The sequence below is a fragment of the Haliotis rufescens genome, unplaced genomic scaffold, assembly GCF_023055435.1.
Source record: "Haliotis rufescens isolate VD_foot unplaced genomic scaffold, xgHalRufe1.0.p SCAF_2, whole genome shotgun sequence".
NCBI classification, from domain to species: Eukaryota; Metazoa; Mollusca; class Gastropoda; order Lepetellida; family Haliotidae; genus Haliotis; species Haliotis rufescens.
Genome location: NW_025963890.1, coordinates 5,374,077 through 5,387,458, shown reverse-complemented (window position 1 = coordinate 5,387,458; position 13,382 = coordinate 5,374,077). Strand labels below are relative to the sequence as shown.

General features: G+C 39.2%; 1 protein-coding gene across 1 annotated transcript; it reads left to right on the top strand.

The window, feature by feature from the left end:
- The first annotated feature begins 777 nt into the window (after positions 1-777).
- Positions 778-11,562, top strand: LOC124112792 (NAD kinase 2, mitochondrial-like). The gene is made up of 9 exons (XM_046472936.2): positions 778-1,152; positions 2,136-2,224; positions 3,045-3,215; positions 4,684-4,773; positions 5,075-5,308; positions 6,834-6,985; positions 7,533-7,673; positions 9,432-9,471; positions 9,988-11,562. Exons 1-9 carry the CDS (start codon positions 904-906, stop codon positions 10,127-10,129), a joined length of 1,308 nt encoding a protein of 435 aa, XP_046328892.1. The 5' UTR covers positions 778-903; the 3' UTR covers positions 10,130-11,562.
- The last annotated feature ends 1,820 nt before the right edge of the window (positions 11,563-13,382 follow it).

Below are 13,382 nucleotides of genomic sequence, written 5' to 3'. Positions count from 1 at the left end.
TTTACTCCCCTTCTTGTCCATATTTTTAAAACCACCCGATAAGCAGAATTGTCTAAAATATTGATAAAATAAATAACCAAGAAACATTCCATAATATTACGAATCTACAAATAAAATACTTCACCAGTAGTCTACTATCACTGACTGACAACTGAACTTATAAGTTATGCCCGCATAACACTGAAACACTGTTGTTGTATGTGTATCGTATGTTAAACGAATTCGGCTTTTATTTCACAATTTTGGTTTAAATGATAATCATCTTAAGTTATTAAATAAAAACGTTTAACGGGAAAGAAATAAACACAACAAAACATTTGTCACGTTTCACGTTGAATTTTTTAATGTGTATCTTTTAAATAGCTAATCCTCAAAGCCTCCGCGGTGTGCTAAGGAGCCATGTTCATTCATAATATTTAATAAGTGGAAACGAAAATAGTAGGTAATATCAACCTGAATAATCTTTGACTAATACGTTTGGATAAACTCATACTCCTTACGACGTTATGATTCTTTTAGCGTGTACTAAATCATGAGATATTGCGCTGTTTGGAGTTGCCGCTGATTGCAAGGGGAACAACTGCTGTTGTAAATAGCCTAATACTTTTCATGGTTTGACGTTGCCCAAGTTTCGGATATATCGTACCGCAGATTTTTCTTTTGGTTCGGATTATCATAAAAGGTAATATATGAATAGTCGGAGGAATTTAATATTTCAGGAGTTTAGTTATTACAAAATACCAAAAGAATGATAGCTTTGCGTGTTATAGTATCATGGCCGCCATTCAGGGGACCTGCCAAGACCTTCAAGTAGAAAAGCGATAAAGTTGTTATGATACGCCCTAATACTGAAGCCTATCAGAGTCTTTCATCATTCAACAAATACAGTGCATATTTTCTACAATGAACGTTCAGTGTTTGCATGTCACGAGATTGTTTTGCCACATGCATCGGATGCCTTTGCGACTGACAGAAGCCGGGAAGGCGTGGGCATCAAGACTGTTCTGTTTACGTTCGTTGAGCACTGATCTCGGTTCTGATGACAGACCCGTTTTCACTCCGCGTAAGGCTGCAGTCTTGACACGGATAACCAGATATGAGTTTGAGAAAAGACGATGCAGCGGCTTGTCAGAGACGGAACTGAAGAAATATGTAAGTATTCATGTGAATTGTGATAACTGACAGGTTGAACTGACATGTTTCTATTTCATAGGTGATATGCTGATTTGCACCTTGTGATATGATATTAGAAATACACCTAAAGACCAAAATGGACTTGAATAAATAGTAACTAAATTCTATCATGTGCTAGCAACTAAGTTTACAAGTACAGTAATCATGCTAATGTTAGTGTCATGCAGAGACCTTATACCGAGGGACAGGCCTCAGTAGTAGATTATCATTAATGATCACGAGTGTAATGCATTGGGTCGCCCTGCTGATTTTCTCCTGGCAGTGGTCAGGATGCATGACACATGCACCGATGCTCATTAGAGGATTTCTGTAGTTTGTGAAACAAGCTTACACAATGCTTGAATGTCGAGAGTTAATTCCCTACATTTTCCTTGACCAGTTGCTGACATTACATATTTCCAGTATTCGGCTAAGCGCAGTCAAAAACAACATTGTATCACTTCAGAGAATATGAACAGAAGATTGATAACTAGCTTGATCAATGAAAATCCAGTGATTGATATCATGAGCATCGATCCACGCAATTGGGATCAATGACATGCATCAACCAAGTCCATGAGCCTGATCACCTGATCCCGTTAGTCGCCTCTTTCGACAAGCATAGTCTTTGACTTGGTTAATGCATGTCAACATATCCCAATGGCGTGGATCGATGCTCATGATGTCAATTACTGGATTGTCTGGTCCAGACTCGATTATTTACAGACCGCCGTCATATAGCTGGAATATTGCTGAGTGGGGCGTTAAACAACAAACATACAAACAAACATTAAAGCCTTGAGACAGATAAATGCATTAAGATTTTCAAATTCATACAACATTTACTCATTATTGTTAATACTCATTGTTAATAATGTTAAGTGCCATTATCAGAAACTGTGTTGATAGCAATATTTTCCATGTTTGCCTTAACATATGCTCAATTATTATGAACATTTTAGCTCGAGTCGAAAAACTCAGACTATCAAGGACTTCTGGATCGACATAACACACATCTAGCAGGACTGGAAGTTATCAAGAAAAATTTAGAGTAAGTGTTTGGTTACACAGACCATAATTATCATGATTATAAAGTTATATCCAACATGGTTCTTTATCATAGTATTATTCAGTTATTAGACATTTCATGTTATTGTTGACAAACATATCACATTTTCATTTATGATTCTAAATGGACCTTTATTTCTACCATCTTGCAAATATTTCAGTTATAATTATAATTGTTTGTAATATTCTATGTATCCTATTTGAAAGTTAAGTCAATAATAAATCCCTGTTTTACCTTTCTAAATTCCTGTGGTGACTTCAGATCAGAATAGACTATCAGTATTCTATATGCTGTCATAGAGTTGTCTCCGTCAGGCGAGGTGACATGGGGTTTAACATTACATTAAAGATTTATTGCATTCAATAGCAACAAGCATGCACTTGTCTGTGTGTGGCTGCTTATACTAGTCCAGACTAATGCCGGTTTTATAGTGCTTGCCCACTGAGATACTATTCCACAGTTTAACAGGGATACCACACACAGACACAGTATATGGACTCTGGGTTGACTAATCCTGGTTTTATCCCCTTAATGCTGAGGGCCAGACAGGGTAACAACAAGTACCATCTTTAATGGTATGATGTGGCTGGGGATCGAACCACCAACCCGTGAACCTTCCTCTCTCCAAGTGCTGACTACTGAGGAGCAGGTGGTCATAATGTGTGACATGAGCTTGTGCGTCATTAATCATTCTGTCAAACACCCAGACCAGATTAGTAGTCTGCCAAAACACTGCTTGAATATTGCAGACTGCTGCGTAAAACAACATTCACTCACACTCTTTCTGAAATTCTTTTTACAGAGGAGCTAACATAGAGACCAGAATTGTTAGTCGACTACAGTTTGATACGAAGCTGATCGACTGGGCCGATGTCATATTCACAGCGGGAGGAGACGGGACATTCCTGTTGGCTGCCAGTAAAGTGAATGACAAAAGTAAACCTGTCATTGGGATCAACACAGACCCAGACAGGTGAGACGGGTTATCATTGTGGTGCTTGTTATCTCAGGTGGCTTGTAACCCTGAGGGGGGGGGGGGGGGGGGGGGGGTGTGTGCCAGGTTAGAATTGCTCCCCAGTCATAAGAGCCGACTTATTGGATCTGGAGGTCAGGCGTAGTAACTTGGTTGATTGTGTTTTATCGTACTCTGATGGTGTAGATCTTTGTTCACAATACTGATCACTTGATTTTCTGGTCCAGACTGAATTATTGACAGGCTGCTGTCTAGGGGTGTGCAATATAAGCGCTACAATTTGAGTAAATTGAGAAAATTGTTTCGCCTTGACAGGTCACTAAAACAATCAGGGATCTGTGACCTTTGAAAAAAAGGACAAAACTTGAGCATACGGTGATCAGCTTCTATGTGAGGCTCAGAACTTGTCAATCGACCCTTGTCTCTGATAGGGACATGAGTATGAGTTATCATACTGAGAGTCGAAGGTTGACCCAATTCCAGCGTTGAGTTATCATACTGAGAGTCGAAGGTTGACCCAATTCCAGCGATGAGTTATCATACTGAGTGTCGAAGGTTGACCCAATTCCAGCGTTGAGTTATCATACTGAGAGTCGAAGGTTGACCCAATTCCAGCGTTGAGTTATCATACTGAGAGTCCAAGGTTGACCCAATTCCAGCGTTGAGTTATCATACTGAGAGTCGAAGGTTGACCCAATTCCAGCGTGGAGTTATCATACTGAGAGTCCAAGGTTGACCCAATTCCAGCGTTGAGTTATCATACTGAGAGTCGAAGGTAGACCCAATTCCAGCGTGGAGTTATCATACTGAGAGTCGAAGGTAGATCCAATTCCAGCGTTGAGTTATCATACTGAGAGTTGAAGGTTGACCCAATTCCAGCGTGGAGTTATCATACTGAGAGTCGAAGGTAGACCCAATTCCAGCGTTGAGTTATCATACTGAGAGTCGAAGGTAGACCCAATTCCAGCGTGGAGTTATCATACTGAGAGTCGAAGGTAGACCCAATTCCAGCGTTGAGTTATCATACTGAGAGTCGAAGGTTGACACAGTGTCGATCTTAGTGCCACACAGATGTATTCAACTGAACTGTAGTCTCTATAGCTTGTGAACTTGTAACGATGAATTTGTCACATGTGTCAACAGCGGTGTGTACAGGATCGTGAACACACCTTGACCTTCAATCTTGAAGTCCATTCACCTTGTAACATCCTACTGACACATAGAACTCATGATGGAGGGACAGGAGCTGGAGGTTGTACATGTTGTAGTTGCTCAAGAAATTGGAATTGATAACCATTATCATGAAAGCCTTCGAAGAATAAGATATCACTTTATTATGGCTGTGGCATAAAACAACATTCACTTGCCCACTTTGTTTCATGAAATCTGTCAAGAATAAAAGAAATGACTTGTAGAAAAAGTGTGTCATTTTATATGCTTTGCTGAGATAGTTATGCTACCTGTTCAGATCGGAAGGCCATCTTTGTCTACCTAAAACTGGCTACTGTGGGAAGAACTTCCATTCTGCTTTGAAGAGATTGCTGGATGGGAATTTCAGGTATCGCAACTTATTATCATGTTACTCCATCGTAATCAACATCAATTGCTAGGAAAATATCTTAATCGGAAGTATGTTTTAGTGATCGTGAAAAAATTAGAAAATTACCCCAGTTAAGCATGTGTTAAGTGTATTGTCTCTTCAAAGAATTTTTTTGACATTTAATATTTGACTTTCCTTTTTGTTGAACAACAATTGTATTAACAATATTTCTTTTTAATTATTTGCTGTGATGAAGAATATGCACACGTGCTAACATCATGATACTGACATATGACGTCTACTTACTTTTCTTATTTAGGTGGAAATGGCGTCATAGAATAAGAATCACCATGTCAGGTTGCCATAACAACGATGAAGCAATAGAGCTTCATGATCAACAACTGCAGTTTGTTGAACATCGATTTACGGAACACATTCAAGAGAACGAACAAGTCCGGCACCCTATTTGTTCTGTGAGAAACATTCCAGCACAGCGCGTTCTGCCAGTGCTTGCCCTCAATGAAGTGTTTATTGCAGAAAAACTGTCAGCAAGGTGGGTCTGTAAATACCAATATGTTCACATCCTTTCCGTGTTGAAACGTAATGATTTCTCAGCTTTCAAAACATCAGTATGTTTTTTCAGGAGATCAACCAATCTTAGATTGAACATTATGAAACATTAGCTCTCAAAATGCCGGACCCTTTTCTTCCTTGGAGCGCCTGAGATGTTTGTAACATCATGGCTTAACCACAGGCCCAAGGAGGAATCTTCAGTTCGTAAATTTAGGCATTGATTGGTCATTGGTGAAAAACAAGAAATTGATGATGGATTACATATAGATTGTAATGATGTTATGTTTGTAGCATCATCAGGCACAGATTGCCATTGTTGTACTTTTCTGGTTTTGTGTACACCATGTTGTTCCATCAGCCATGAGTACACACTGCTGCTGTGTCATGTATTAGTGATATGTGTCTGGTTGGTTAGCTAATGAAACGGAGATGAACGTCAAATTAACCCTCCTCTGTGTATGAACAGTGTGCAAACACTACTATTGCCTGATATTGAGGCAATGCATGACATTATTAAGCGATGTGAAGTATTTTGTGAAGATGCTGGCTTCCCTCCATCTTCCCGAGGCAAGAGAGTTAACTGGCTATAAAAGTCCAGTTCCACCCTTGCCAAACTAGGCTGGTATTATGGAGTTACATTTTGGCTGGACTAACGAGTCTATGCAAAGTCCAATCAAAATTGCGCACCGAAATCGAAATCCGGTTCGCAAACTGTCGTGCAGGTTTCGGTTGATTGCAGGATTTGCAAAGCATGTACACCGCCAACTCATTGTCAGCAGATATTTTCCAAATCTTTTCATGTTTTTAATCAAGGTGCTCTCGTGATTTGATGCATTTCGCGATGTAAGACCCATTTGATCACAATATAGATCTGGATTATTGATGAGATCGTCCTGACTGGGCGCCACCATTTTGTGTGAAACAAAAGCAAGGGGACATAACTGGTAATAGCCACTTGTGGCGCTACGATCGAGCCCAGTAATTCCAGCCTAGTTCGGCAAGCGTGGAAACTGGACTTTTATAGCCAGTTAACTCTCTTGCCTCGGGAAGATGGCTTCCCTCCCGCTTAAATAACCAACTCCAGGGCTTAATGGATACAGCGTCACACCGGAGAGCGATAGGTTGGTGCCTCGATCCTCGGGCCGCATCATGCCAAAAGATGTATAAAGATGAAACTAGTTGTTACCCTGCCTGGCGCTAGGCTTTAAGGTGATAAAAAAAGGAATGTAGTGTATACAAGACAGAAGTATTGACAATGGAAATTGTGTGGTTGGAGACTAAAACCATTTATTAGATGAACTTGTTAAGAGATAAGCACAAACAACTCTCTACTATCTCTCAGGCAGGTTCGGTGTGGAGGTCTTCAACACTGGCATTTCTAAGTGAAGTGTATTGGTTACACTTTCTGCAAGCTACAATGATATGGTGGGAAATTGTTCAATGTTCATATTCGGACTGACTGTTCACAGAATAATTTGTGATTATGTTTGACATGTCTATTTCAGAGTGTCTTATTACGAGCTGTCTGTGGGCAAGGGAATCTCAGAGAAGCAGAAGAGTTCTGGAGTCACAGTGTCTACGGGCACTGGGTCGAGTTCCTGGTTCTTCCACATAAACTATCTCCCCGTGGAGGGGGTCAAGGAGATACTAGATATAGGTCAGTGTCCCTAGATGAACTCTAGACCCATGACAATCCTGGGTTAGAAATTGTCTTCAGCAACCCACGCTTGTCATAAGAGGCGACTAACAGGATCAGGTGTTCAAGCTTGCTTACTTGGTTGATGCATGTCATCATATCCAAAATGCATAGATCGATGTTCATGATGTCAATCACTTGATTGTCTGGTCTAGACTCGATTGTTTACAGACTGCTGTCATATAGCTGCAATATTGTTCATTGAGGCGTTAAACAACAAACAAACATGTAAGATGACCTCCAAATTTAAAAATTCTCAGATATTCTCAAGGCTTTGCATATTTCAAATATTATTTGAATATCCATATATTACATGAGTAAATGAATATGGTTTTATGCTGCTTGTAGCCATTCCAGCAATATCTTGAGAGGATTTCTATATTTTAGACTAATATGGTTAGCATGTGATCATGAGTGTTTTGTCTGACTCTTGTACAATGTGCAATTTTAGACATACTATAAACTTATAAACAATGTGTGATGTGAGACAGTACGTTTGTTTCTCTAGCCAACAAATACACCGAACACAAGTTCCCTGTAGACGACAGCTCACTCCTCGAGAAGATCAAGGACTCATTCAACTCTTCTCTCACCTTTGACCCAAGTGAACCGCGGATGGCTTACAGCATCAGAGACCCTGTAGTAAACGGTACTTCCATCTTGCTGCTCTCTCACCAGCAGAGTGTTTGTATAGCCCCCTCAATATATTTGTGTGTCAGGTAACATGGTCCAAATAGATTTACCGTATTCGACGTAATAAGCGCCCAGCTCTAATAAGCACCCACGGCGATATTTGCAAATATATTGGCTAGTGAACAATCTCAGTTAGCATCCCTTCCAATTGATTAATGTACACAAGACTTATTCATTTGTGTATAATACGCACTCGTGTATTATATGCACCCTTAATTATGGGCAATTAAATCCTGGAAAAATATATCTGTCGTATATAAACATTTCAGGCTGTCAGCATAAACCACGAAATTTACGATCTTTCAACTCAAAATAATATCCTAATAAGAGCTCCCTATTTCTAATTTTGAGAGTGCCCTGGGCGCTTATTACGTCGAATACGGTAGGTCGGGGGATGTTTTTAGTTTAATTCAATTTTCTAGAACTGATGTCAGTTGCAAAGCTACAGCAACAGTTAGTGCAGAAACACACCTGGCCAAAACTAGCTATCGGGCAGTAGCAAAGTCTGTAAACTTCTCAGAAACCACTTGACCAAAGAAGCTGACATTTCACATGCTTGTACCTACATGGCAATGCAGCCATATTGAAAACCTGCAATCTCATTAAAATCAGATCTTATCTATCGCTCAACAAAGATCTGAGGACATCCCATTACAGGTCACGTCAGAACGACCTTTTATCCAACCAATCAAATCGTTGCTTACCAGATCATGAAAGTGACAGTCGGAATGTGTTTTCTAATCATGCAACCCCGAAAACGTTCACACTGGGTATTCCAAACAAAAGTTACGGCCTGTACGACTGATTAAGTCAAAATTATCTCTCGGCGTTGCACAGGACGTGGGAAGCACTGCGTTACAATCTCAGCCATATATTAGACATTCCGGAATGTTCATTTGTTCAGTTTTCAAAATTTTAATCAAGAACTGTGTCAACATATTTTTCAAGCGTAGTCTGAAATGGAAGTTGCCTGGTTGAAATGAGTGCCGTAAAGTCCAAGAAAGCTGCTTTCTAAATTGGCTGATGTCGACTTCTTGTTAGTCGTTTCAGGGTCGGTCAAAGTTCGCAAAAGGTCGTTCTGACGTGACCCGTAATGGGATGTCCTCAGATCTTTGTTTAGCGGCAGCGAGAACTTAGTTCAGATTTTAATGAGATTGAAAATCCTGTCTATGGCCAGTACTCAAAATGTAATGAAATTGTTACAAGTGCAGTTAGTATTTGGGCTCAAAACACTCCCCATTTTTGCAATATTTTATATTTTACCTTAATTTGACCATTGAACATGTTTGTTCACATCAAGGTGGACACCCAAATTTGTACATCTGATTTTCAATATGGACACCATAGCAGCCTCAATGAAAAAACTATTTATGGCCATTGCTCTGGCATTTTAGTTAAAAATGTAGGGATATTGGTTTAATGTGTAGTTAGTGGTCAGGCTCAATATACATGTTCTTCTTTTTGCGGAAATATTAAATTTTGATATTCATTTGACCTATGCAATTGGTACATACTCTCAAAATGCATTTCTTTGCACTGTAAGCATCATCTTGGCAGAAACTACAGTATGGCACTATTTCCTGAATGTAAACATGGTAAGTGTAGGGTTTCTTGATGGTCGTGTCCAGCTGTGATAGACATTGAATGCGACCCTCAAAAAGCTTGTAGTGTTTTATATTCATCATGTTTATCATTGCTTCTTCTCTACTTTCAGATGTATTTAAAACAAATAACCCAAGAGGATTTGCTGACAAGTATGTATATTAAAGAGAAGTTAATCATCAAAGAGTATTTCACCATCATATATGTATATTAAATATATTATACAAGTTAGACAATGTATTGAGGAGGGCACCAGTGGCTTAGTTGCTGTGCAGAGTTGCGTCCCTTGAATGCACCAGAAACCTATGAACGTGTGTTCGAATCCCTGTTCGCCCCGATTATGTTTCTAGGTTTGTCAGCTCATGGGTTTTGACCAAAGTGGTAATTACTTGCATCACTTTAGGCTTTCTTTCCACATCAAACTGACATGCTGTGATATAAATGGAATTGTGTTAAAAATGATGTTATACCCAACTCACAATTGCACAACTTGGTTATTAGAAAAATCTATGTCTGCAAATCAAGATTTTGCCTTGATAACTTAATTACCACATCAATTGGCAGGAATGAATTTATGCCATCCTCTTCCTTGTCAGCCGCGAATAGCTGTAATATAGCTGTCACGGCGTAAGGCAATATTTATTCATTCATCCATTCTTCCTTGTCAGAGTTGTAATTCGGTCTCGGATGTGGGATGCCTGTCTGGTGGTTGATGGGGGTTCATCCTTCCGGTTTAACGATGGCGCTACCGCTACACTGGAGATCTGTGATGATGATGCCCTGCGAACAGTCATGTTTCACGTGGACTAGTCAGACCTCTATGACCTCTGTGAAAAGGCATCCAGTCTATTCCAAGCCTTGAAATATGCCAATATAGGTCCTGTTTTCTTCATCAACCCCAAATGAGGATTGAATACTATCAGGTTTGGTGTGCTGTAGATTCACCTGTGATGTGTGATTGGAAGAAATGTGCAAGTTACCATGGTTACAGAAATAGATGCATACATCTGTGAGTGAGAAGCTTGTATCCTTCATCAAACTATAAACTGATAAAGTTCACAATCAAATGAATTCTCAGTGGCAAGACCTGTTGGAATAACAGCCAGATAAAAGTTGATGAAGATTTTTCCTTCAGCCACGAGAATACGTGTTCTATTCTTTTGAATATTATTGTATGATCAGGTTTGCTGTGGATCTGATAATGGCTGTAATATTTGCTGTGTACCATTGCAGTGTAGTAGGGGACTGACAGATGTACGTTTAGGGCAGATTATGATGTAGGCACTTTTACCAACAGCATATTTTCAGTGTTTGTTAATGGTTATATTAGGCTTAAAAAAATAATAGTCTTGGTTCTCAGGCACTGCCCACATCATCATAAAGTCCGCACGTTGTTGTTTTTTTCCATTTTCAACAAAAGAAATCTTTAAATATTCCTCAAAATTTGGTTACATACTAGCTTGAACAACCAAAAACAAAAAAACACTGCCCGCACGCACTATATTTTCAAAAGCCATTGCCTGAGAACCAATTCTTTTATTTTTTTAAGCCTTATGTTCGTATATGTATGTTGATGCCAGCTATTTGGCACCTGTATTTTGTATTGTTGGGGTGAGTGGGTAAAACAATTGCCAAAGTGGTTTGTTTATGTGAAAATTGCCAAATATTATACCGGTAACTTTACCTTGAATTTATAGTCCATGTCTTCATGATTTTACCCCATCAGTCACCAATCTCACTTAAATCAGATTTGTTTGTTACCGCTAATGTTTACAAGCTTGACCAAAGGAAGTAGATTAGTCGCACTGGTGCAACATTATTTATATCAGGTCATAACTACCAGCACTTTGAAAGTGTCAGTTCATATTGAATGTATGTGCCATTTTTCGTCAAAATCATGTGAATGTAGATCATATGAAGAATGGGATTACCAGTATTTCCTCAGGTACATGTACGTGGTAGTGTCTACTGATTGTACCAACTGCTGTATGCAAGGAGCAGGCACTGGTTCTTGCATTATTTGGAGTCAAATCAAATGATGGGTGGCACCATGACTTGTGATACATTAAAAGAAATATATGATGTTTTACAATTGAATAATTTACCTCTGTTTTTTGGTAAGACATGTTGGACCCAGTAGCCTATAATGTCAATCACTGGATTGTCTGGCCCAGAGGGGCGGTCGGGTAGCCCAGTGGTTAAAGCGTCCGCTCGTCACGCCGAAGACCCGGGTTCGATTCCCGACATGGGTACAATGTGTGAAGCCCATTTCTGGTGTCCCCCGCCGTGATATTGCTGGAATATTGCTAAAAGCGGCGTAAAACCATACTCACTCACTGTCTGGCCCAGACTTGATTATTTACAGACCGCTGTCATATAGCTGTAACATTGCTGAGTGCGGCGTAAAACAACAAACCCACCCAGTAGCCTAAGTTACTCTAGGTGCTGTAGAGTTGTGCCCCATAGGCACGCCAGGCTTGTCTTGTCATGGGTTCAAATTCAAGATTCATTCTGATGATAATTCATGGTTTCTCAGCACAAAACTGCCTCCAGGCCTTTATTGGCTTGTTCAGGGATTTCGTTGTAAACCAAAGAGGCTGGGCCTGCTTGCACAAAGCCCCCTTTGCTGAAGCCGCTCACCTGAAGATCTGTGCAAGCAGGCCCTGGTCAAAATCATCATTAGGTTGCGGAACCCATTTTTTATAAATGCATCGTTTCATTGAAGGATTAGTTAGGTCGTAGGAATCAAATATAAAAAATAACATGCTTCTTGATGGTTAAATGACGATTCAAAGAGTTCTTCCATTGCTATATTGGTCTTTGTTGGAAGTTTAATAAGCCTTAATTTAATATTTAACAGTTTCCTAGCATATTTGGGGTTCTGAACAATGCAGTGGTAAATTCTTGGGTTATTTGCCAAAAAACATCTTGGCTTTTAAGAACCATTTTATAAGGAACCTGGTAGGAGTTCAAAATAATGACAATCCTGACAATGTCAAGTCATCAGAACTCGCAGGATATTGTTAATTTCTGTCACTGATACTGTCACTTTTGTGACTTTCACATTTACCCCGACCAGCATAACAAATTACACTTCGAAGGGACAAGCTGTTGTGTACCCAGGATTGACAAGTTACTGAAGCCATATACTTCTAATCATCAAATTTATCATGAATAACAATCTTGGTGAGAGTAATCTTTGTCCACCAGTAGAAGTTGAGGTATCATTTGTATCCAGTCAATATTTATATTTGTTTCATAAAGGTGATGTAAACAAGTTCATTCACTGACAACTGTGCACTGCTTCAAATATTGAGTTGCTAAATGGTGTGTTAATAATATCAACATATCAATATAAATATGATTCCTTTCAATCTGATATCACATCTATGTGTACCTCCTTCCTACCTGAATATCTAAACTGCCAATTCACTCCATATATATATGTGATGCATCTCTCATACTATTCCCCTTGCTACTTACTTCATGTAGAAATCTTTTTCATATCAACAACCGTTCAACTCTTGTTTTATGGCGTTTGTTTTGAACATTTTATGATGATTTGTTTGAATCGAATGTTTTATTTTTTTTAAAGAGGTACTTAACTTTATTTTATTTAAACCATAACTGTTAAGAGTCTTTAACATGTTAATAACTTGTGTTGTTAATAGTCAATGTCAGTACTAAAGAATATTTTCAGGCTTGTTTGGAACCAACAAAAATAGAATGTGAACATTATTCATATTGAAACAGACGCCTAAGGTTAAGCGAAACCGAATGGGGAACTAGATTGATCAATGGTAGGATCAGGGCTCATTTTGACCCACAGGGAATGTCAAATTTTAGAGTTGCAGAAAAGTTAGTAATCACTGGTAATACTGGTATGAAAATTATCAAGACGTTGAAATGGCTGACAACAAGCTTTTGTTTCTGTCCTAAACTTGCAAGGTTTGGACCATATGTTTGAACTGTCTTAATCTTCATCTCCAGAGACAGTGAGCTGTGTTCAAATATCTGATAAATGCTTCCTGAACACCTGTAAATATCAGCCATTTTAGCCTTA